This window comes from Rattus norvegicus, chromosome 4 (assembly GCF_036323735.1).
Source record: "Rattus norvegicus strain BN/NHsdMcwi chromosome 4, GRCr8, whole genome shotgun sequence".
Classification (NCBI taxonomy): Eukaryota; Metazoa; Chordata; class Mammalia; order Rodentia; family Muridae; genus Rattus; species Rattus norvegicus.
This window is the reverse complement of record NC_086022.1, coordinates 161445079-161467045: the sequence shown is the minus strand read 5'-3', so window position 1 is coordinate 161467045 and position 21967 is coordinate 161445079. Positions and strand designations below refer to the sequence as shown.

Below are 21967 nucleotides of genomic sequence, written 5' to 3'. Positions count from 1 at the left end.
ACACTGTTAGTCTTATTGTTTTCTTATGCGAGGCTAATGAGAAACACAAGCACATGGCGGGTCATTTCAGTTGACTTGTTTGGTATTAATATTAATTCAGTCACAAAAAACAAGTGTTATTTGCTCTTAACAAGCTTCCACAACAAAAACACCATGCAAGTAGTATTAAAATTCATCCTGATGGTATGTATACCCGTACTTTTAAATAAATGCTTTGAAGTAATAAATGATCTGCTAAATCCCATGGATGGTCTAGGAGGATGCCCTTCTTACATCACACTTCACAGAACAGAGGGAGGGACCTGAGAAGTCACACTTTATACTAAAGAAGCTGGCAGCTTTCTACTTGCTCTGAAATGTGTATCCAAGGAAGCACTCTTCATGCTGTCTTAGGTAAACTATTTGGAAGGAATTCAAATCTGATTAAAATTCCGAGATGATTCTAGGGTTCTTTTTATTTTCTTCCTAATGCAAGATGCTTATAAGATGACTGAGAGTTGCCATGGCCTAGAGGAAGACCACCCACGAGAGGTTCCCAGCAGGCGTAGAACAAGGAGGAAGGGCTAATAGTTCTGAAGTCTTTCTTATCCACTGGGATAAAATTCTAGTTTTCCTTGGATAAATCAGTGAATTTATGGAACCCAAGGTTTCTCACCTGCACAGTGAAGATGCTAAGTGTGGGGCTGTGTAAAGATCAAAGAAGACAGCTCATTTGAAGCATTTCCCAAAGTGTTGTAATTTTATAAAAGTGCAAACAGCCTGCCCTGAAGGTTAACATATTTCACAATGTAACATTTAATTGTAACACAAGAAATGAGTATTACCTCTCTCGTAACTTTTTCAGCTCCACATCTCTTTCGCCAATCAATTCTGAGATGCTAACAAAGTAATTGTGTTCCAGATTTAAGAGAGTCTCAGAGGCCGGAGAATGGATTAGGTCATGGTACACATCTGCAAAGTCTTCATCCCAGTTAGGCTCCTCAGGTCTCGCATGCTCTAGGGTTGTCTGTGAGATGACACACATTCTGTCATGTCAGAGCACTGCTGTTTAACATGCTACTGGAAAAAGCATGCATATTACGACTGTGCTTTTGCACAAGGACACAGAGACCCTGCACTTACACACATGTAGATGTTATTCTAGGAATCTCTGAATATAGAAAAAGAACACAGAGAGGAGAGATATGACCTAACTTGTTATTATGAAACACCTAGGAAAAGGTATGAGGTACTCCTGCAGAACAAGGGAAGGAAGTGCCCAGGACAGTAAGAATGTCAGTATGTCACGAACTCATTCCAATACATGATGTATATGGGTGCCTGCACAACAGTATGAACAACAAAGCTAACACCATCCCGGTCACCATCCATGTCAGGACAGTGGGACTTCTCACAACCACTGACTTGAGTTGTATTTGAATGTGTTTTATGACAAATGTCTCACTTGGGGTTACTATGGCCATGGTGAAACACCATGGGGAAGAGTTCATTTTACTCACAGTTCCAGATCATTATCAAGAGAACTGAGGGCAGGAACTCAAGCAGGGCAGGAACCTGGAAGCAGGAGCTGATGCAGAGGCCATGGAGGGGTGCTGCTTAGTGGCTTATCCTCGTGGCTTGCCCAGCCTGCTCTCTTACAGAACTTGGGGCCACCAGCTCAGGGATGGCACCACCCACAATGGGCTGGACCTTTCCCATCAATCACTAAGTAAGAAAATGCTTTGTAGGCTTCCCACAGAAGATCTTATGAGAGCAGTTTCTTAATTAAATCCCCTCCTCTCAGATGTTATCTTGTGTCAGGTTAACAAAACTATCCAGTACAATAAATATAATTTGTATGTAATAATTTATAACCAGAAGAAAAATTGACTATTAAAAATGTATTCTAAAAGAGTCAGAAGTTAGTAAATAAGAAAATGATGTGTGTGGTGTCTTGGATTTCACGAAACAGGGCACACTAATCACATGACTCTACAGAGAAATAATGACATCATGAAGACAGGTGAGAACAGAGGTTAACCGAAGCTGAGAATAAATTCTGGTCACTGCTGTAGGCTGTCAGGTGACAGACAAGACATCAGCTGGACCGGAACTTCAGACTGATTTTTTGATGTAAACATGTTCCAAGGACTATGTAGGACAAAGTAGCTTCATGTTTCCATAGTCACTATTCCAAACATAGTTCATAAAAAATAACAAAGATTGTTTTTGGGCCCAAGAAACTTCATTGGGACCTACATGGTGGAAAGTAAGAGACGATTCCCTTAAATTATCTTCCACAAGTGCTTGGTGGCACAAGCAACCCATACACGTGTACACACACACACACACACACACACACACACACGTAAAACAAAAATGTAATAAGAATACTTTGTCTTAGGAGCTCATGTTGACACAGAACAGAAACATATACTGTATGTAACTGGTTTGCACAAAAACTGGATTCTATACTTTGTTTCTTACGACTTCAACAACTAAAACATCTTCATAAGGTCTGCGGTGTCTGGAAGCAATGCTCTGACCCCCATCTCACCTCAGCATACGCTTTGGCCCATGTACTCGCCAGCTGGTGTAGATCTACCTCACCAGACTTAACCGCCTCCAAGCATGCTTCTGCATCGCTGTCATGGTCTCTGAGGGACTCTTCTTCTATAAACCGGGCCAGAGCTTCTTTTAAGTCTGTAAGAGGGATGACAGATGCCATTTTCAGCAAGATGTACACATGGTAGGGTAAAGCACTCTATTATGAAAGCTAATTTTACCTCCATTCCAAATGAGCTGAGTGGTCCCCGAGACCCACATGATGGAAGGAGAGAATTAAAATTGTTTTCTGACTGCCACACATGTGCCGTGGTATACACATGCACACACAGAGGTGTAAATAAACAAAATGAATAAATGTGCAATTTTTAAAAAATTTAAAATGTAGAATCCATATATCTAACAAGTTTCCAGTGAGAGTGTTTGTCTGGGATGAAGCAACCTCTAAGAACTACTAATGGGGTGAGGACATGCCCTGTTTGTGTCCTGACTCTGGTTTATATGACAGGACAGTGCTAGAATGCTTCTAGCTTCCCTTACAAACTGTTTTCTGCTCTAGTTGGTAGCCCTGGGAGAACAGGGCCTAAAAATAAAGCTGACTCCTCACCACACAATGTCTTTCATGACTCGGGTGTACAGGTTCCTGGTTGTTTTCATCTCAGAGAGAACCTCAGCTGAGAGAGGACTCCAGTACAGTGTCATGCGCACAGGCCTGTGGGGCGTGTCCTCGATCCTGACTGATGTGGGAGGACAGATGGGGTGGTATCTCACCTCTGGGCTGGTGGTCCCGAGTACTGGAAGAAAGCAGACCCAGCAAGCCACGGAGAACAAGACAGTGAATAGTGTCCCTCTGTGACGTCCGCTTTAGTTCCAGCCTCCAGGCCCCTGCCTTGAGTCTCTTCCCCATGATAGACTGCAACTGTAACCCTTTCCCCCCCAATTTGCTCTTGGTCTTTAGTTAGCAATACAAACCCAACTAAGACAAAAGGTTTGTAAAATAGGTGATATATATACAAAATCAAATATTCACTGTTTAAAAATCATGAAGAAACTTATGTTACTATGGAGTATACAAATCTGATTATTAAAGACTAAACTAAAGGCTGGGGAGGGCTCAGCAAGCAAAAGGCTTGCTGTGTAAGTATGATTTCAATCCCGAGGGCCTGTGTAGAATACAGTGTATGGCAGTGCATGACTATAATCCCAGCACTGAGGAGACAGACTGCAGTACTGGATCTCTGGAGCTCACTAACCAGCAAGTCTTGCTGAATTGGTGAGCTTTAGGTTCAGTGAGAGACCGTTTCTCTATAAAACAAAGAGGTGGACGACAAAGGAAGACCTAACATCAACTTTCTGTCCCTTCCACCCCCCAGCACACGCCCACACATAAAGCCACACCCACATGCCATATACACATGCCCACACACAAACCCACCCACACATAAACCCACACACATGCCCACATATAAACCTATACACACGCACATTCACACACCCCACACACATATACTCCCCACAAATACACCTCATAAACACACATCACACATACACGCATGCGCACAAAATAAAAGATGTATACTAATGAAATAGATGTGCTTGATCATTTTTATACCAATAATTAAATACTGACTGAATAATTAATACTGAAAGTACACTTAACTTTTTCATTTTGATTTTATAATTGCCGATGCCAAAAACACTATTTTTCATAAATATTTAGTATAGGAGGGCAAAACAGAAATTTAAGGGCTTTTCAGAAAGTGTTAGCAATTCTGTCTTAATTTCATGTCAAAATTCATTAAACAAATTTTTATAAAAGCCAAGCCAGCAGCTCAAGCAGCGACATGTAAAATCAAACACTCAGGAGCCAAAGAGATGGCTCACAGATAAAGATGCTTGGTGCCAGGCTGACAGCCTGAGTTAGATCCCTGGGACCCACGTGGTGGACGGAAAGAACTAACTCTGTAAGCTGTTCTCTATCTTCACACAGAAGACACTCTGGGGTGCACACGCAGGCTCTGCCTCCACAACAAATAAACGCAATAAAAATGTTTAAACGCAAACATTCTAACACGATGCAGTCTAAAGATACAGTAATTTGAAGCTTCAATGCCGAGGAAGGAGGAGAGGGAGATACTAAACTGTTCGTGTTCTATAATGAGACCGTCGTTTCTACAAGAACTGAAAGCTGTAAAAGCAGTGCGAACAGCAGTCTGAGTCTGCGCCAGGACGCTCTGGGCAGCGCTCACTGCGGGTGCGCAGCACCGTGGCACCGCACACAAAGAGCACCAGCGGCGAGCACCTTGAACCCACCACGCAGCTGGCTCTGCATTAATGTTCGCTCACTTGTGTTGAAAACCTTTTCGGGTTGCCATGTTCTTCGTGAGCCTAACATTCAGCTGTGTAGCCTCATGGGTCACATCCCAAGTTCGAGAATCTGTGTTCTACCAAGAAACCTCTGATGATAGAGACTACAGCGGAGCAAAAGTCCGTCCGTCCTCACCATTCTCTATGAAGCAGGGCAAACTGTGCAGCAGCATCAGACGTCCATGCAGATGACTGGCATTCTCGTCCACGGGAAACCTGAGGGGCACTCTCAGTTCTAAGCGCTCACTTCCTATCTGGAATTTGTACACGAATTCTCTTTCCTTGCTGGAGAACCTTTCTCGGTTTTTCTTCATGTTGTTCAGCAGGATTTCTGTAGGATGAGGGAAAGAGCCATGAGTCAAATGGCCACAGAACACCTCTAAAACAAAGCCCATCACTCAGCGGCTGTGCTGGGCGACGCTGAGCCAACTACGCTAATCTTCACTTTCCTTCCATGTTATTTAAGACAAGGTCTCGCTGTGTAGTTTAGGGTGACTTAGGCCTCACCATGTACCCTGGGATGATGCCAGACATTTAATCCTGGCTCAGCACTGACCGCCCCCAAATGCTGATATTAAGGGTGTGCACCACCATGACCAGCCTATTCGACTTTCCCCTGCACATCCATCTTCGTGACAAAAATCAAATGCTTCTTCTTCCTTCATTTTTTAGAATGAAAAGATATTTTAAAGTAAATTTCAGAGCAAAAATATGCTCAAAGGTACTTTTATTCCTAGGCAAGAACAATGAGTACTTAATACTGAGTTAAGGGCAAGAGGAAACGTAGGAAGAGGTGGGGTGGGGTACACATGTGTTCTAGTTTATGGAACTCATAAAAGTGGCCAAACACAACGGAGACCCAGTGGTAGCTTGAAGATGTTAGACACTGAAGGTCATGAGATGTGATGGGAAAAGGATATGAGAACACAAGAATGATCTCCAAGTAGGAAGCACAGAAGAACGGACCACACAAGGACGCTGCCCCTGAGGCACACAGGACACTATTCAGGGAAAAGAAAATGTAGCAAAGACAGCAGGAATGTGGAGCAGCAAATATTAAAAAGGGAATCTACCAACCCACACTATTGCTGGCTCCAGGGTATTTTCATCTCAGTCAGCAAAGCAGCGTCTCAACTAGACTCACTAAGCTTCCAATTTCCATCCCAAGCTGTCACGGGCTACTCCCTGGGCCCTGCAGCAACCTCCCTGCTAGCCATGATTAGTCCCACATTGTCACCGGCTACTCTTTGGTCCCAGCAGTAACCACCCTCTTGGGACTCTGCTGTGAACTCTGCTCACATTCCTAGCATCCCCTATGGTTACAGTCACAACTACCAGCAACCTGTTAAAATTAAAACCTAATAAGCTTGTAATTTATCAATCAGATTTATATCAGTAAATCCTCACTCCACAAAATGTCCACATGATACACTCCAAACCAATTAATATTAATATAAACTGCCCACCTAGATAAGGCAAATTGTCCTATAAGAATTCATCCCTTATGAAATATTCATAACTACCTGTGGCCCTTTAAGGCCACACAGATCTGGGTCGTCCTTCTCCTCCTCCATCTTGGTTCTTCCTCTTCCCTCCTCCCTCTTTCTTCTCTCTTCAAAACTCTGTGCCCTCCTTACTTTTTCACTGCCCAATCACAGCCTTGTCTTACCTTGTGCCTGCCTTCACCTGCTTACAGACAACAATCCACAGGAATTCCTTAAAGAGCCAGTCATCAGCTTCCTAACTGGATCTCACATTGCTAGGACCTAAATCGTTCTAGGTTGTCCATAAAAACTAGAAGATAAACTCTGTTGTTAAAGATACTGTACAGCTCAATTGATGATATAGAAAAATCAAGCTGGAACTCAGCTGGAAGTTTCCTCCTTGCTGGCTATCTTTTATAGACCTTGAGGATACTATGGAGGCTGCTCTAAGAGAAATTCATTAATGGTCTAACCCAGCGGTGGACTCTATGAACTCTACTAACCTGCTAGGAGAGACATACCTAACTGGTACACCATTATGAGGGTATCCAATTTTCTCTGACTGGATTTGAGGTCAGCTCCATTGGAGCATATCCCTACCTGGCACTATAATCCCTGTCAGAAACCCATAGTAGGGAAGATGATGGGCCCTAAGGAGAAATGTAAATACTGTTGTTCAGTTAAATGAACAAGGTCAAACCACCTAAATATTTATGTTTACCCACAGACAAGCACTATTCTCAGCCTTAATCAGAGAACTGTTTCTTTCCAGGGAACAGTAGTGAGTGGAGAGTCTCCAGGTGACACAAGGTGCTGAGAACAAGTGGTAGATAGGGACTCGGCCCTAAATGAGACATTTATACCACCCCTTTGAAGGCTCAAGGAACACAGCAGAAAAGGAAGTGGAAAAATATAGGAACCAGAACATAGAGAAGAAAACAATGCCATCTTCTGACAAGATACTGCCATTACAATCATAAACTCACTGCAGTGTCAGATGTCTGCATAAGATTGGGCCCATCAACAGCAAAGGGAGGCGAGAGAAAGACTCAGAAGGACCCATGTGCCAATAAGGAACTGTTTTCTATGGGCAGATTCAGGAAAGATAAGTTTTTTCAGATGTGTGTTCACGGGTGCCCCCACCAGGCTCCAACGAGTAGTTGCAATGCTCACACATCTGCTCTGGATAAGATATTGGGTCACAAAAACAAACAAAAACAACGCCATGAATCTGGAAAGGATACTGGTGGAGATGCGGAGACTAGTAGGGATGGGGAAGTTAGTAGGGACGGGTGCGATATGAGGTGAACGAGACAGTAATCGGAATACACTGTGTACATGTAACAGAACAAAATCACGTTTTCATGTTACTCTTTGCTTGTGCAGTCTGCTGATTTCAGGATAAAATTCATCTTAACCCAGTTTACATCTCCAGATTCTCTGGGTGTGCCTATCTACACCCTGCCAGAGCAGCATGCAAAACTCCAAGTCTAGTTCTCCACAAATACTGAACTGTCAATGGCAAACTGCACTCCAGCACTTTAGATAGCCCCCATAAAGCTTGCTTCTGTTCTTTAAGCCTGTAGCAGGTACCGTCATTAGGTCCTCCATACTGAAGGGGTTTCTTCGCTATGGGATCGAACTCACCTCTTCACTCAAACACCAAGGCACACTTAGAGCTGTCAACGCAGAACTGCCCAATAAGTCAGCTGACTTCTAGCTTGTTTTGTACAGTTAGCAGATTCGCTTCGGCAGATTCGGTACCCGTCTGTTTCTTTTTTTCTCAAGCGCCAAGAAAACTCTATCCAAGAGCTCCTTTATTCCAGTCATCTTTAAGTTGATCATTCTAAATATTGGAGGCGTGTTCCTACTTTTATATTGCATTTTAGAGTTGGTACCACATCGCTGTTGTGACGAAAGTGCAGTAGCAAAACAAACTCTGGGTCTGGGCGGCAGGATCCAGAATGCCGTGCCCTGGCAAAGGTGTGTGCGCGCAGGCGCTCTTTCCTCAGTACGCAGGCGCCGCCTTAGGCAGGAGAGCGATGATTGGTGGGCTGGCGTACCGGGGCGTGGAGCCCGACGTCTGGTTTTGGGCGGGAATTGAAACCGCCACAGCTGCTCTCCAGCTCCAGGTCGCTGCTGTCCTAGGAAGGGCACCATGGTGCGCCCTACCAGGTGAGTAGTCGATGACGTCCCGCGGGGCAGGGAGGAAGAACGGGGGACGCTGGGGGCCACTGTCATACATGGCTTAGGGAGAGGACAGGGTCGGACAGAGGACAGCGGGGTTGTGTGCTTGTCGCCAGTCTCTGGTGAGAGCCACCCGCTGCTCAGAGTGGCCCGCCTAGCATCCTGCTTTCCGCCTCTCGGCTTCCTTTTGCAGCTGTTGCCCGCTGACTCTCCCGACCCCAGAGAGACACGGCAGGTTGGCATTTGAACCGCGCTTTACGTGGCCGCTAGTGACCATGTATGTGGCCTTCATATGTTGAACACTACAACAGCCCAGCGATACAGAAAAGGCAGTCGTGCCTATATTGAGCCCCTCAAATCCCTAAGAAGAGCGACCCATTTAACTGAACATCCAGCTCAAGCCGTGGTGCCTTGTCACATGACTCCAGTCCTTTTCTGCTTTCCCTTAGACAGTTGGAATCCTCTCTCCGTGATCACAACTGGGATGCTATCCATTTAGTAGACTGACTGAATATTGCAGAGACTGGCCCAGTGGTGGATTGATTGCCTAGCAGATGAGAGGTCCCAGGTTCAATCCCTAGTCCTGCAAAACCAAACAAATTAACTTAGTGAATTCACCTAGGCCTGTACTGTATTAAGAGCTGGAGCTTACCCTATTGGAAGATGGGGGGCGGGGTAACAAAATAAACACCACAATGGAACATAGGAGGAAGGAGAAAAGCCTCACTTTGGGGTCCTTTCTCTCCTTGCACCTTCTCATGGATCCAGGAGTCAGAGTTGGGTTTAAGGTTGCACAGCAGTTGACTTTAGCCACTTCGGCTCACTTTGGTTGTACTTTGTTTACAAACCACCTGTCTTCACTCTTCTATCATTTACACTACAATGATGATAGGACTATTGGAACCTTAACAAAAATTGAGGCAGTGACGTCGAACTGTGCTGGTTAGTCCTTGCAGTTTCTACTGCCACCTACTCAGATGTTTTGTTTTGTTTTAAAAACAGAAGCATTCATGGGCTGGCTCGATAGTTAAAAGAGTGGTTGGTGCTCTTCCAGAGGTCCCAAGTCCCGTTCCTAACCACTTCAGACACTTTACAACTCTTCCAGCTCAGGGGGACCCAGTACTCATGTGCATATACCCACACGCAGACACCTTCATATCCACATATTTTAAAAGAGCTTTTAAAAAGTAATGGTTTCCTGCATATCTCACTCCAGTGAGTCTCTAAAATACATACAGTAGGTAATTTGTGTTTAATGAATCAATAAGAATCCATGTCTGTTACAACTCAACCCAAGTATATTATTTTTTTAGTAGGCTTTTGGTTCTATTTACTATTTTTCAATCCCACAATTCCTAAAGATGCTTTCATAGTTTATGTAGCTGTCAAATTCTTACACTCTGACGTGTGGGAGAGAACATGAACACCTTTCCTTTTGATGTGCGTTCTCTCAAGGAAACACAAGTCTGGATCATGAGCTGAATGGTGGACAAGCCACTTTTTCACAGAACTCCTATTTTTGCCTGAAAGAACGGCAACTGATGAACGAACTTGTACACATGGGGAAGACAGGGCAGCCTTACATTGCTTTCCCAGAGGAAGGAGATGAACCTTTCTACATTGAGCATCCTTTTCCTCTGCCCTCTTAGTTCCCACAAAGATGCTGGGAACAGACTACTGTAAAGTGTGCATTCCATTAAGAAAGCATTATTTGGTATTGTAGGGGGATTTATTTTAAAGTTTTTTTGTTTGGCTTTGGTTTGAGTTTTTAGGTGTCTGTGTGGGTGTTTCATGTGCGTGCAATGTCTGAGGAAGTCAGAGGGTTCTTAGTCCTCCTGGAGCTGGAGTTACAGGAGTTGTGGGCTGCCTGGCATGGGTGTTGAGAACCAGATTCATGTCCTCTGAAAGAACAGTGCATGCTCTTAATCATGGAGTCTCAGCTCTGCTCTAACTGAATTTTTAAAATGTGGTTAAAACTGAACAGGTACTTTATAGTGTAAGCAAAGAAGGGCACACAGTTTATAAATACCCAGTTGCCACTAAACAATACAAAGCTTAATTGATAATAGTTGTTTTCTCTTTACTTTGGGAGTTTCCTGAATTAATTTCTCTTCTCATTATGTGTATTAGGTATGGGTTTGGTGTTTCCGTTAATGCCAAGTACTTGGCTTTGGATTGAAGTACTTTTGAGAGACTCCAAACACATTTTCCTTTCTTCAAGACTATTAAAAACTTTAAGGTGAAGGTAAAATATTAATATGTACAGTAATGAAAAATTTCTGTCTTGATCATAGAAATAAAAAACCAGTCAATTATTCACAGTTTGAGGATTCTGGCAATGACTCTGATGGTAAGTAGAGCCTTTTACTTTTCTTTAATACATTGAGAAATGTATTTCTTTGGAGTCAGATATGGAAAAATTTACCCTGAAAGCTTAGGTTTAAGCTTTGTCATTGTATTGATCATATATTTGTCTTTGTTGTCAGAACTTTGATCAAAGTTAGAGAAACATTTCATTAGATTACAGTGCACTTGTAGTAAGATAATTTTCTTCTGCATGTGTGTGTGTGTTGCTATGTATTTTGGGGTTGTGCGTTGGGGAGGAGAGTGTTTACTGGGGATCAGACCCAGGGCCTCACACATGCTCTTCCCAGACCACCAAATTCTCCTTTAAGTCAAATACTTTAGCAGTTCTCAGTTCAGAGAAGTCTGTTTTGCACTGTGTCCACAGCTTGAGGAAAAAGTGGTTTGGCAGATAAGTCGTCGTTTTCCATTGCTGTCACGGGGATGTAACAGGTACTGACAGATTACCAGTTGTGTTCATGACCCTGGGTAGGGTGCAATGTGCAGAAAGTTATGGTATATTTCTGTACCTGGATGCATGAAAGAAACATATATTAACACATTCTTCTAAAAGTACGTGATCAGTCATACATGTATCCTGAAAATATACATTCATGTGTAGTATACATGTTTTTTTGAATATTCCTAGAAGAGCCACAAGACTTTGGAGGATTATAGGACAGAAAAACCTGAGGAAAGCAGCAGTGTTGTGGTGCTTCCTGTTTGCCTAGACTTGGTTTTCACTAGCAGTGTGCCTTGGCAAGCATGCTGGGCTACACTGTGACGTTTAGTTAAAGGTCATTTTCTTCCACTCAGTGAGGCACAATTTTACAAATTTCCTAATGGTTCTATAGGTTTTTAGCTAGTTGTTAGGGCTGACATTTATGTACTGTCTTAGTTCACCTTTGTAGTTTTCAGTGAATTGGTTTTTGGTAGAGTGATGTTCTTAAACAGGCCACTGTTCATCGTGAGATGGAAGAAAGAAAATAGAGACAAATTGTCTTTATTAACTTTTAAGGTATAGAAATTAAACTTGATTATATGTGGAATGTGGATATACTATAATTAATTTAAGCTGCCAAGAAAAATAATTTTACCTTTTAATTTATACAAAAATAGATGATTTTATTTCTGCATCTATACCTGTAAACAAGTCAAAAACCGTGCCAAAAGTGTTAAAGCAAGACAAGCCAAAACCTAACTTGAAGAATCTCCAAAAAGAAGAGGTCTTACCAACAGAACCCCCTAAAAAAAGGTGAGAGGTAAGACCCAAAATAACATGTGGCATCAGATGGGTTCATTTAAAAGATACACAGCTTACAATCTCAGTTTAAATGAGGGTTTGAGCTGACAGTCAGTGCTGTCTGGAGCATGGGGAAGGGGCCATTAAGTGCTTTCTGACTTTGTGGCTTGGAAAATAAATTCACATAAAAACAAACAAACCCTTAATACTAATGCTGCTGACTCTGCTCCTATTTCTGCTGCTTCAGATCTCACAAAGCCACTTTGTTAAAAGGCAGGACAAGTATAAGGGCATTTTAAACATTTGTGAACAATTGTTTGGTACGAAGAGCGGGAAGGCAATATAGTCCTGAAAGGATGTGGGTGTGAGGGATGGGTCACGTTCTACTGCCATGGACTCCTCAGAAAATTAGTAAGCACTGAGAAACAGCATGCCAAGCTCTGTTCTGTGTGTTTCTACTTTCAAATGTCATGGATAGGATTTTAAATGTAAGATAAGCACTACTCATGAGTGGGAAACAGATTTGCAGATACAACTTAAGTAACTTCTATCCAAAATGTGTAAAGAACACAACGCTCTAGTAAAAAGCTGACAGTCTAATTTCAGCATGCAGAATATCATAGTAAGTATTTCTCCAAAAGTACAAGGGTAATCAGCAAACACATAAAAAGGTGCCCAGCATGGTTCACTGTCAGGGAAATGCAAGAGGAAACCACGGCGTGATGATTCTTCTTACCCACAAATCACTTCTCAACTACTATGTGATGTTAATAAGTGTTAATGAAAATGTGACAAAACTGGGACCTTCAGACATTGCTGGTGGGATTGGGAAATGGCACAGGTACCCGAGAAAACAGAGTGTCAGTCTTCACAATGTGAAACAGGACTGTTCTGTCTATGGCTTAGACAGTAAGTACCCAAGGAAACTGAAAATACCTCCACCTTATGTCAGTGTTTATAGTAATGTGAGAGTATTAAAAAGAGGTTGGGGATTTAGCTCAGTGGCAGAGCGCTTGCCTAGGAAGCACAAGGCCCTGGGTTCGGTCCCCAGCTCCGGAAAAAAAAAAAAAGAGGAAAGCAACCGGATATGTGTTCTCAGTCATGGACTGAAAATGAACTACAGATGCATGCTGTAATGTGATGAGCTAGGGAAAATTATTCTGTTTTCAGACACAAAGCCACATATTCCATTAGTATGAAGTGTTCAGAGTAAACTGGTCCATGTAAACAGAAAATGGCTGTCTGTCTGTTTGGGACTGAGAGAAGGGTGATGATGTCCTAGTTAGGGTTTCTATTGCCATGACAAACACCATGGCCATAAGCAACATGGGGAGGAACAGATTTCAGCTTACAGTTACACAACATGGTCCATCACTGAAAGAAGTTAGGATAAGAACCTAAAGGCAGGAGCTGATACCGAGATCATGGAGGAATGCTGCTTATCGGCTTGCCCTTCATGAGTTGCTCGATTTGCTTTCATAAAAAAGCACCCAGAATCACCAGCCCAGGAATGACACCTCCCACAGTGAGCTGGCCCTCCCACTTCTATCATGAAGATGCATCACAGGCTTACAGGTCAATCTGTTGGGAGCATTGTCTCAATTGAGGTCCCCTCTCCCAAAATGACTATAGCATGGTCAAGTTGACACAACCCAGCAAGCAAGGACAATCAGGAATGGCTGCTGGTGGATATGGCTAAGAAAGTGTTCTAAACTGGATAGTAATGGTGCTAAGATACTCTGGAGATACTGAAAGCTGCTGATGTATCTAAAGGGTGGGTTTTGTGGGGCCATGGATGTGGCTTCAGTGGTGGAGTGTTTGCCTTCTGTTGAAGAATTCTGGAACACCCGAAGTGGAAAGTTACCCTTTGCTGCATGTGAGGTGAGATTTGAAGACATTTAGGTACATGATGCCCTATCTCAAGGAGAAGAGGAAATAGGAAACTATTTTATAATACACGAATTATATCTCAATAAAACTTTTTGACAATTTTATACGTGTATAGAATTGAGACCATATTTATCCCCACCAGGAAAACTTGCTTAAAAAATAAGTTCTTCAAGATACACTTCAGTTTCCTTGCCTTGTGTAATTTTACCTCATCTGTCTTTGAGGTTGTCCTCTTATAATAATTACAACTATTGGTCCACTTGAGCAGGAAGGCATTACAGTCTGGTTTTTATGGGTTAATTGTTGGGATGACTTATTTCCCCACCTCCCTACCTGATTCACCTTGAAGACTCCTTGAGGATACTTTTAGTATTTATTTTAAGAGTTATATCTGCCACCGCAATGGATAAGACTGAGAGATCTCTGGGTGGGAGTGATGTCTGAACGGAGTCTGTCTTAGGTTAAACCAGAGCTTCATCAGGCAGAGCTGAGAGTAAAGAGAAAGGAGAGCTACTGGCATAGCCAGCGGCAATGCAGGCTTCTCCTCCCACACTTACACATATAACACGACCCCCCTGAACTTTAGGGGTCTCACTCAGTTAAGGATGCTTTGGGGACTTTTTGGAAGGAAGCTGCTCTTAGGCACTAATGCAGGAAGTCTGAAAGTTTGCTCTTTAGAGTTACTGGTATTGCTGCACTAATTGTACGTAACACCCCATTGTTATTCACACATCTATTTCAGGATGGCTTTAGATGACAAGGTCTTCCAGAGAGGCCTAGAAGTTGCCCTGGCCTTATCTGTGAAGGAACTTCCAACACTCACCAACCAAGTGAAGAAGCCCGAAGAGAGAAGTAAGTCTATTCTCTGTGTGTTTATCTGCAAACGTGTTTATCTGCAAACGTGTCTTACTGTTTGTGATCATTTGTAAGGTAGGCCCTCACAGAGGAAGGAACACAGCTTAATCTATAAAAAGAGCACTTGGCAGCAGTCACCCTGGATTCAGTTCTTTATTCGACTGTGTCAGTGTCCCACACATACGTTTCTTTGCTTCATTCCTAAAGGATAGGATTTGCCCTGTGCGGCAGCTGCTGCTGTGCGGTAAGAGTCCAGTCTTGATGAAGTTATCTGTATAGTCCTAACAGTTCACTTCCTTTCCCTTTAAATCCAGGTTTCTTGAACGTGTCCTAATAGGAATAATTTGTGAGATACTGGAGGTGCTAGCCAGGCGTGGTGGTGCCGGCCTTTAATCCCCAACACTTGGGAGGCAGACGCAGATGGATCTCTGACTTTGAGGCCAACCTGGTCTAAAGAGTGAGTTCCAGGGTAGTCAGGGCCACACAGTAAGACCCTGTCTCATAAAGAAACAAACAACAAAACCTTTCTGAAAGCTCAGACTTCAGAGTGAGACTGTGACTTCTAAGTTTCTCTGTGATTTTGTTTTTTCTGTAACTTTGTATGTGTGACAGAATGGGCGTAGCTTTTAATTTTTTTAAGTTACTTTTATCTCTAAAAATAAACCATTATTATTAGGAAGGCTATTAACCAGGAATCAGACATTTTAAGAGTGTTGTTATGTGCTATATCTAAAATCAAAGGACTAGAATTCATTGCAGAAGACATGGAAACCTAGAGCAGGAATTTTCCTTGGAATTGGTACTTCTCACTGAGTAATGCTCTTCATTACACAGGGACTTAATGTTGTCAATATCATTATTTAAGTCTCCTAAATACTTGGAATTGGTTGTGTTTTGTTTTATAGTGAGTGCTAGGGCTGAAATCCAAGGCTGCCCACCTACAGTACGAATATTCTAGCATTGTATCATTTTTAGGTTGTAATGACTGGAAAGCGTTTATATCAGTTGCTGTAATAAAATACCATAACCAAGAGCAATTTATAGAAGACAGTTTATTTTGTCTTGTGGTTCCAGAGAGTCTGTGGTGGGGACCATGGCGGTAGGAGCAGAAAGCTGGCTGATCACATTTCTGTTCACATTCAAGGAGGATAAAGAGCAGACTAGAGGGACTGAGCCTAACCTCTTCAGCCTCCAGTGAGTTACTGCCTTCAGCAGGGCTCCACATCCCAAAAGTGCTCATGTGAGCTTACAGGGACAGTCCGGCCACCACAGAGCTTAAGTCAGCATGACTGTGGATTCGTCCACACAGGGTGATATTACTTATTTATTATCTTCAAATGATAGACCAGGAATTAGATCTAGAGACGATGAGCAGGTTTACAGACGGAGGCTGACTGTGAACCTGAGTCATTGTAGAGCTCGCACTCACAGTGTGTGCTGGCTCCTCCAGGTAAAACATCTGGGCAGGTATGACTTTGAGGTGGTTTGTTCCCGTCTATGTGTTAATATGTGTTAGCGTGTTTCAGGGATCATCTTCCTGCTTTTTAGACAATGACTGGTTGGGATGCGGCTGAGGTTCTTTTCTTCCTGTGTTAGGCACTGACACAACCGGCAAAAGGAAAACGGAAAAGACAGATAAACCTCCTCGAGTCTCTAACTGCAGTGTAGCCAGTGATGATGTAGGTAAGTTTCGATATTAATGACAGCTCTTTTCACTCACAGTGCTATTTTTCTAACTTGTTTAAGTTCTTACACCCATAGCTAGAACAGTCTCCCCATCCTGGCCCTTGTTTCTTTATGCTTTAGTCTGGTTCTCTCTGACTGCAGATCTACTCTCTTCCACACTAGACAGTCGTGACTACTCAGACCCTTCATTCCACAGTCGGTGGCCACATAAGAAAGGGCTGCATCTGGAAAGTTCTTTGGCTATGACTCATTAAGGTCTCAGACTTACCCTTAAAACCAGAGTCTGTTCCTGGGAGACTTTGTCCTGGCATGGCCCATGGCCTGGTGTGTGTTACTGGTAGCAGAGGAGGGCAGCAGAGGTCATGGAATCTGCCCGGAGTTCTCACTGGTGTTCGTGTCTCCAGAAGATTTGAACAAGATCACAGAGGAGGGGGACGTCAGAGATGTTGAAGGAGAGAGGAGAACAACATCTAAAGCCAGGGCTCAGCAGAGGAGGAAGCTCTCAGAAGGCAGCAGTGGCAGCAGTGCTGACGGCACTGAGCCGGACAGTGCGACTGGTGAGCTGTGTCCTGCTTCGGGTTACTCTGCGGGAACTCAGGAAAAACTGCGTGGAGAGCAGGGTAGACACAAAGCACTGTATTGAGCCTTGGAAGTTTGTAAACTGGAGAACTCATAGAACAGTTAAATTGAGCTTGGCCACATCGAGAGAAACTGTCTAGGGGTAACCTTTAAGCCAAATCTGAACAAACAGCATTAGAAAAACCAAAAGAATGAAGTCACATTTCTGACCGAGGGAAAGGTGTGAGCATTGAGACAGACTAGCACATTCGAGAACCAGCTCAGTGAGACTTAGGAAAGAGGCGGAAGCGGCAGGCTGGGCTGTCACTAGCCATGGACCAACCCTTGACCTGTTCCAACAGGTTTCAGCTTTTTTTATAACTAGTAGAAATGTATGAAGTATGTTGAGTTGAAAGTAATATGAGACTATTTTATTATCAGTTGTTTTCAGACTTAATAGAAATAAGGGCAGAGGGAAAATATGACAGAATTGTAATGTGTTAAAAATTTAAAAGAGTAAGTCTGTACATTAACACCAATCAGACACAGTGTTTTAGATTTTGACACGCTATCAGCAAATAACAGATGTGCTCACTCACTGGACAGATATTTGATGCTTTTGGTATATGTCATAGTCTAGGCGCTAGGGAGCAGTCATGAGAGAAACAGCTCAAATTCTGATGAGTGTGTCACAGGAGGGAACACCTATGTAACGTTTTTAAAGCGATGGTATATAAACTGAAGGGCCTCAGGCAGCCCAGCGGAACTTGTCCAGCAAGTGTGGATTCCGTGGTTTGAGCTCTAGGACTAGAAAATAAAGCCCCACAAAGGAGAAGGAAGTGTGGAGGTTATAAAGGGATGCTGGGAGGTGTTAGGTCAGGAGAGCTGACGTTTGAGGTCAGGCACCATGCTTTCATGGAGGTAAGACATTCTAAGTGTGCTGAGTGACCGTGGGGCCATGGCAGATGACATAACAGAAGTCTCATGTTTTGTTTTAAAACCAAGAAAGACTGTGTAATTTCTGTTTTAGGTGAAGATTCAGAAAGTGATCCTGATTTTGATGAGAGTGAGGAAAGCGATGAAGACTTTGGTGTGAGAAGAGGTAAAGAAACAAAGAAGAAACCAGTGCAGAAGAAACCCAAAGCAGAAAAGAAGGAAAGGAAATCAAAACCCAAACGTGAGGAGGCATCAGGTGAGCCTGCTCTCAAACCCATTGTTCTACAGGGTCGGGTCGGGTCTGTTAGGTTTCCAGATCTTCGCCTGTGCCCTCTAACATTTTGCTAATGCACATGTCTAGTTAAAAGGAATTGTGGCTAGGGACAAAAGCTAAGGATGCTGAGCCCTGGTAGCCATAAGAACACTGAGTATGGACCCTCCACCCCTGTTAGCATGTAGCCTTCCTCAAACCCCTGCACCTGCATTAGAACACTTCAGATTGTCTCAAGATACGCTGGAATTTTTATACATCATTGAGGGCCAAGAGTTTAATCCCAGGTTGTCCCATTTAGAGGCTGGACCATGCTATCTGGATATTTAAACGGTGAGGCCTGGGTGAGCTTAAGTCCTTGCTTCCTTTCATGACCTAATCTCTGTTTTGAGGACCCAGTTGAAACATACAGTGAGAGTTTGTGACAACTTGGAAATGGGCCACCTGTTTCTTATGTTCAAAAGTTAGCTGTTTCTGCATTTGTATTTTATAATAGATTATCATAAAATGTAACTTTTATTAACAAAATTTATTTTATTTATTTATAATCATTTTTTGGCCTTACTTTCTCTCTCTCTCTTTTTTTTTTTTTTCGGAGCTGGGGACTGAACCCAGGGCCTTGCGCTTGCTTGCCTAGCGCTCTACCACTGAGCTAAATCCCCAACCCCATTGGCCTTACTTTCTTAATCTTCCCGTCTCAGCCTTCTGGCAGGTGTCTTATCACCATGACCAAGAGAGAAGTTTTTAGCATGGTAGTCACTCCTGAGAAAATAGATCTGTGACAGCCAGACTCGTTTCCATGGCCTGTGAGAGCATGGCAGTGCCTTGCTCATCCTCCTCCCCTTCCTCCCCTCACAGCCCTGCTCCATCCATATAAACAGGACAGGAGCTTGCGTTCTGGCACTGTATGCTCTACCCTCTATGCCAGGAAAACCTCCACTCATCTTTCCCCTCAGCCAGGATTTGGCTCAGCCATGGTCCTCTCTCTACACCTCCTAAACATGCCCAAGATTACAAGGTCCCTTCCTACTGTGCATTCCTGGAGTCTCAGCACATTGCAGTAGACACAGATCTTCACTTCCCACTAAAGAGAAGTGTAGGACAGTAAGTTTCTGGAGAATAAGATGCCCACATCACGTGTTCTTTATAACCCTAGAGCCCTCTACAGGAGTATCCCTGACACATACAGAAGAGGCATTATTTGTAAAATGGCTCTGAGTATGACCTTTGAAGTCAATCCTGGTTTCTAATCTGGGCTCTGACAATAGCTGTCAGGCTACATTCACCTCTTTGCTCTCATATCGTTTTAGACTTGAACATTATCTTTCCGTATGACATTGTTTTTGTGTTTCACATAAGTGACTTCAGCAGACCCAGCTCCAGCTGCCATCAAATCAGGATCTCCAGCCTTACCCCAGCCAGTTGGTCTTCCTTCCGAGGCCACTAGGAAACCAGCAAAAATATGCAGCCCTTCAGCAGAAAGCAAGAGGCCCAAGTGGGTCCCCCCAGGTACAGTAACTTGCTAGCAAGGCCACCAGCTTAAGAGGCTGCCATTGGTACCTCTTTCCTAGTCACAGGAGCTATGGGTGAGCAGGTCCCATGTTGTTTCAAATGTCCTGCCATTTCCCGATCAGGCATCAGGGTGTGCATGACTTATTCTCATTGCTGTAAAGAAAACTTCAGTAAATGGAGACATTCTTCAAAAATCTGTGAACACAGCCCTGACTGTCACAGAGTCAAGAGTTTTAATAATTGGGTTGGGTTGGGTTGGGTTGGGTTGGGTTAGGTTGGGTTGGGTTGGGTTGGGTTGGGTTGGGTTGGTTTGGTTTGGTTTTTCTGGCAACGAGTTTTGGCCCTAAGACCTGCTGGCTGCCTCAGTTTAACAGAGCACTCAGGCCTGGGCACACTGGAGCACTAAAGCATGTAACACAAATGCCTTGTCTTTGTTTTCTTACATATGTTTTGCTCCACAGCCAGAAAAGCTGAAGACTTTGAAGGCGTTGGAGTTGGGGGTTTCAGATCAGGATGCTCCGCCTGCCTGTGCTCTTCCTGTTTGTCAGTGTGGGTCTTTCTTCTGATCTGTTGCAGCTCGTGATGGCTCTGTAGAGCTGGACCTAACTGTGTGCCTTTGTGTTCTCCTGCAGCCGCCTCCGGGAGCAGAAACTCTAGCAGCAGCTCATGGGCAGGAACCCCCGCCAGGTCCCCGAGTCAGAGCCTGCGTCTGGGCCTCTCCCGATTAGCACCAGTTAAGAGTTTGCATCCAAGTACCACAAGCAGCCAAGTACGGTAGCAGGAAAGGACCTCTGAGACCCTTGGGACTGCAGAGCGGGTTGTCATATTCAGCGTCCACATAAAAGAACCTTTAATGGATCACATGAAGGAGCTCTGTGTGATTCTGGTCTCATCAAAACCTTCTGCCCTTCAGCAAAGATTCTGGGGCCTCTCCTTGTGCCACTCCTGAAGAGTGAAGAGTGTGTTGTGTTTTCTTATGTTTCATAAGTCACCGTCACTCGGGCTTTGCGGCACATCGGCAATCACATGTCCTCCAACTCTGTCTGGCAAAAGGGCATCCTGGGTTCCTTCAGGAGGCGTTTCTGAAATCTTTCCCATGCTACATTTCTGTAGCTTTGTGAGAAGCTTGCTCTTTATCCAGGTCTTTTTTAGTGAGAGTTCTGCTTTTTGTACATATTAAAATGTCGACTGTACTGCAGCATGTGTCCCTCCGTGGGGACAGGTGGTTAGCGTGTAGCTGATCTTATAACACTGTATGAACTTCTCAATGTCAGACCCTTTAATAAGAGTGGAAAGGTTAAAATGCGCTCACTGATACCATGCGTCTCCGTGTGTCTGTTTGCTAATGTGAGTCTTGTGTGTCAGCATAAGCAAGGGGAAGTGGTGTCTTCACCTTAGATAAAGCCCGAGGTGAAAGACTGTCACCCCTGTCATCAGCTGATGCAGTTTCTCAAGAAGCTTAGATTTATTGTCAATAAAAATAATTATTTTTATGGTGAGAATATCACTTATGGTGTTCCTGATCACTTTTTAATAAAAAAATTAATGGCTTACCATAAACTGTGCAGTGCCTCCCTAGTTCTCGGCTGTGAACATCCGTGCACCGTGAGAACACATGTGCAGAACAAGCAGTTTTATATGCGCATTGCTCTGGCACCTGTTCATCTTATCTGGATGTTTGCTTACCCTCTCATTCTCCACCTTACCTGCTCCTTAAAACCCCAGTCTTCCATGTTCTGTGTGATTTGGGTTCTCGTTTTTGAGACAAGGCTTCCTATATAGCCCTGGCTGTCCTTGAACTCAAAATCCTCCTGCCACAGCCTCCCTAGTGGTGGTGGGGTTTGTCACACTCACCTAGTCACCTGGTTTTGAGTTAATTTGTATGCTTTGAGCAATAACCGTTGTTACTGATATTAAATATGCACTGTAGGGACTTGGCTTTTCTTATGATTCACATTATTTCTTTGTATTTAAAAGTTCCGGGAGGTGGGGGGCTGGAGAGATGGCTCAGCGGTTAAGAGCACTGACCGCTCTTCCAGAGGTCCTGAGTTCAAATCCTAGAAACCACATGGTGTCTCACAACCATCTGTA

General features: G+C 43.6%; 2 protein-coding genes across 10 annotated transcripts in view; one reads left to right on the top strand and one right to left on the bottom strand.

Moving 5' to 3' along the window:
- The window catches only part of Ferry3 (FERRY endosomal RAB5 effector complex subunit 3), a 35272-nt gene extending 27168 nt beyond the window's left edge, over positions 1-8104 (bottom strand). The window contains exons 1-4 of one of the 2 annotated variants that reach the window (NM_001106623.1): positions 8043-8104; positions 5048-5242; positions 2537-2682; positions 825-1006 (exon numbers count right to left, since the gene is read on the bottom strand). In NM_001106623.1, coding sequence (NP_001100093.1) covers positions 825-1006; positions 2537-2682; positions 5048-5225 — 506 coding nt within the window. In that variant the 5' untranslated portion in view covers positions 5226-5242; positions 8043-8104. Of the gene's footprint in view, positions 1-824; positions 1007-2536; positions 2683-5047; positions 5243-7988 lie in introns of both variants that reach the window. The other variant, XM_039107454.2, reaches the window with a different exon arrangement.
- Positions 8105-8384: 280 nt separating this feature from the next.
- Rad51ap1 (RAD51 associated protein 1) lies at positions 8385-21436 on the top strand. 8 transcript variants are annotated; one of them, XM_063286719.1, is made up of 10 exons: positions 8385-8570; positions 10877-10932; positions 12045-12180; positions 14801-14910; positions 16510-16596; positions 17007-17156; positions 18188-18349; positions 19724-19873; positions 20338-20425; positions 20509-21436. In XM_063286719.1, the coding sequence occupies exons 1-10, from the start codon at positions 8554-8556 to the stop codon at positions 20531-20533; spliced, it is 981 nt and encodes a 326-aa protein (XP_063142789.1). In that variant the 5' UTR covers positions 8385-8553; the 3' UTR covers positions 20534-21436. The 8 variants fall into 8 exon arrangements, with proteins under 8 accessions (XP_063142789.1, XP_063142787.1, XP_006237566.1 ...); XM_006237504.5 differs by having other exon boundaries at positions 8414-8570; positions 17004-17156; XM_063286717.1 differs by lacking the exon at positions 20338-20425 and having other exon boundaries at positions 17004-17156; positions 19733-19873.
- Positions 21437-21967: the final 531 nt, after the last annotated feature.

Excerpts from the sequence above, each read along its gene's own strand:
- Rad51ap1 (NM_001398921.1), top strand. Across the intron at positions 10,933-12,044 it reads TTCTGGCAATGACTCTGATG|ATGATTTTATTTCTGCATCT; the intron begins GTAAGTAGAGCC and ends ATACAAAAATAG. Across the intron at positions 18,350-19,723 it reads CAAACGTGAGGAGGCATCAG|TGACTTCAGCAGACCCAGCT; the intron begins GTGAGCCTGCTC and ends GTTTCACATAAG.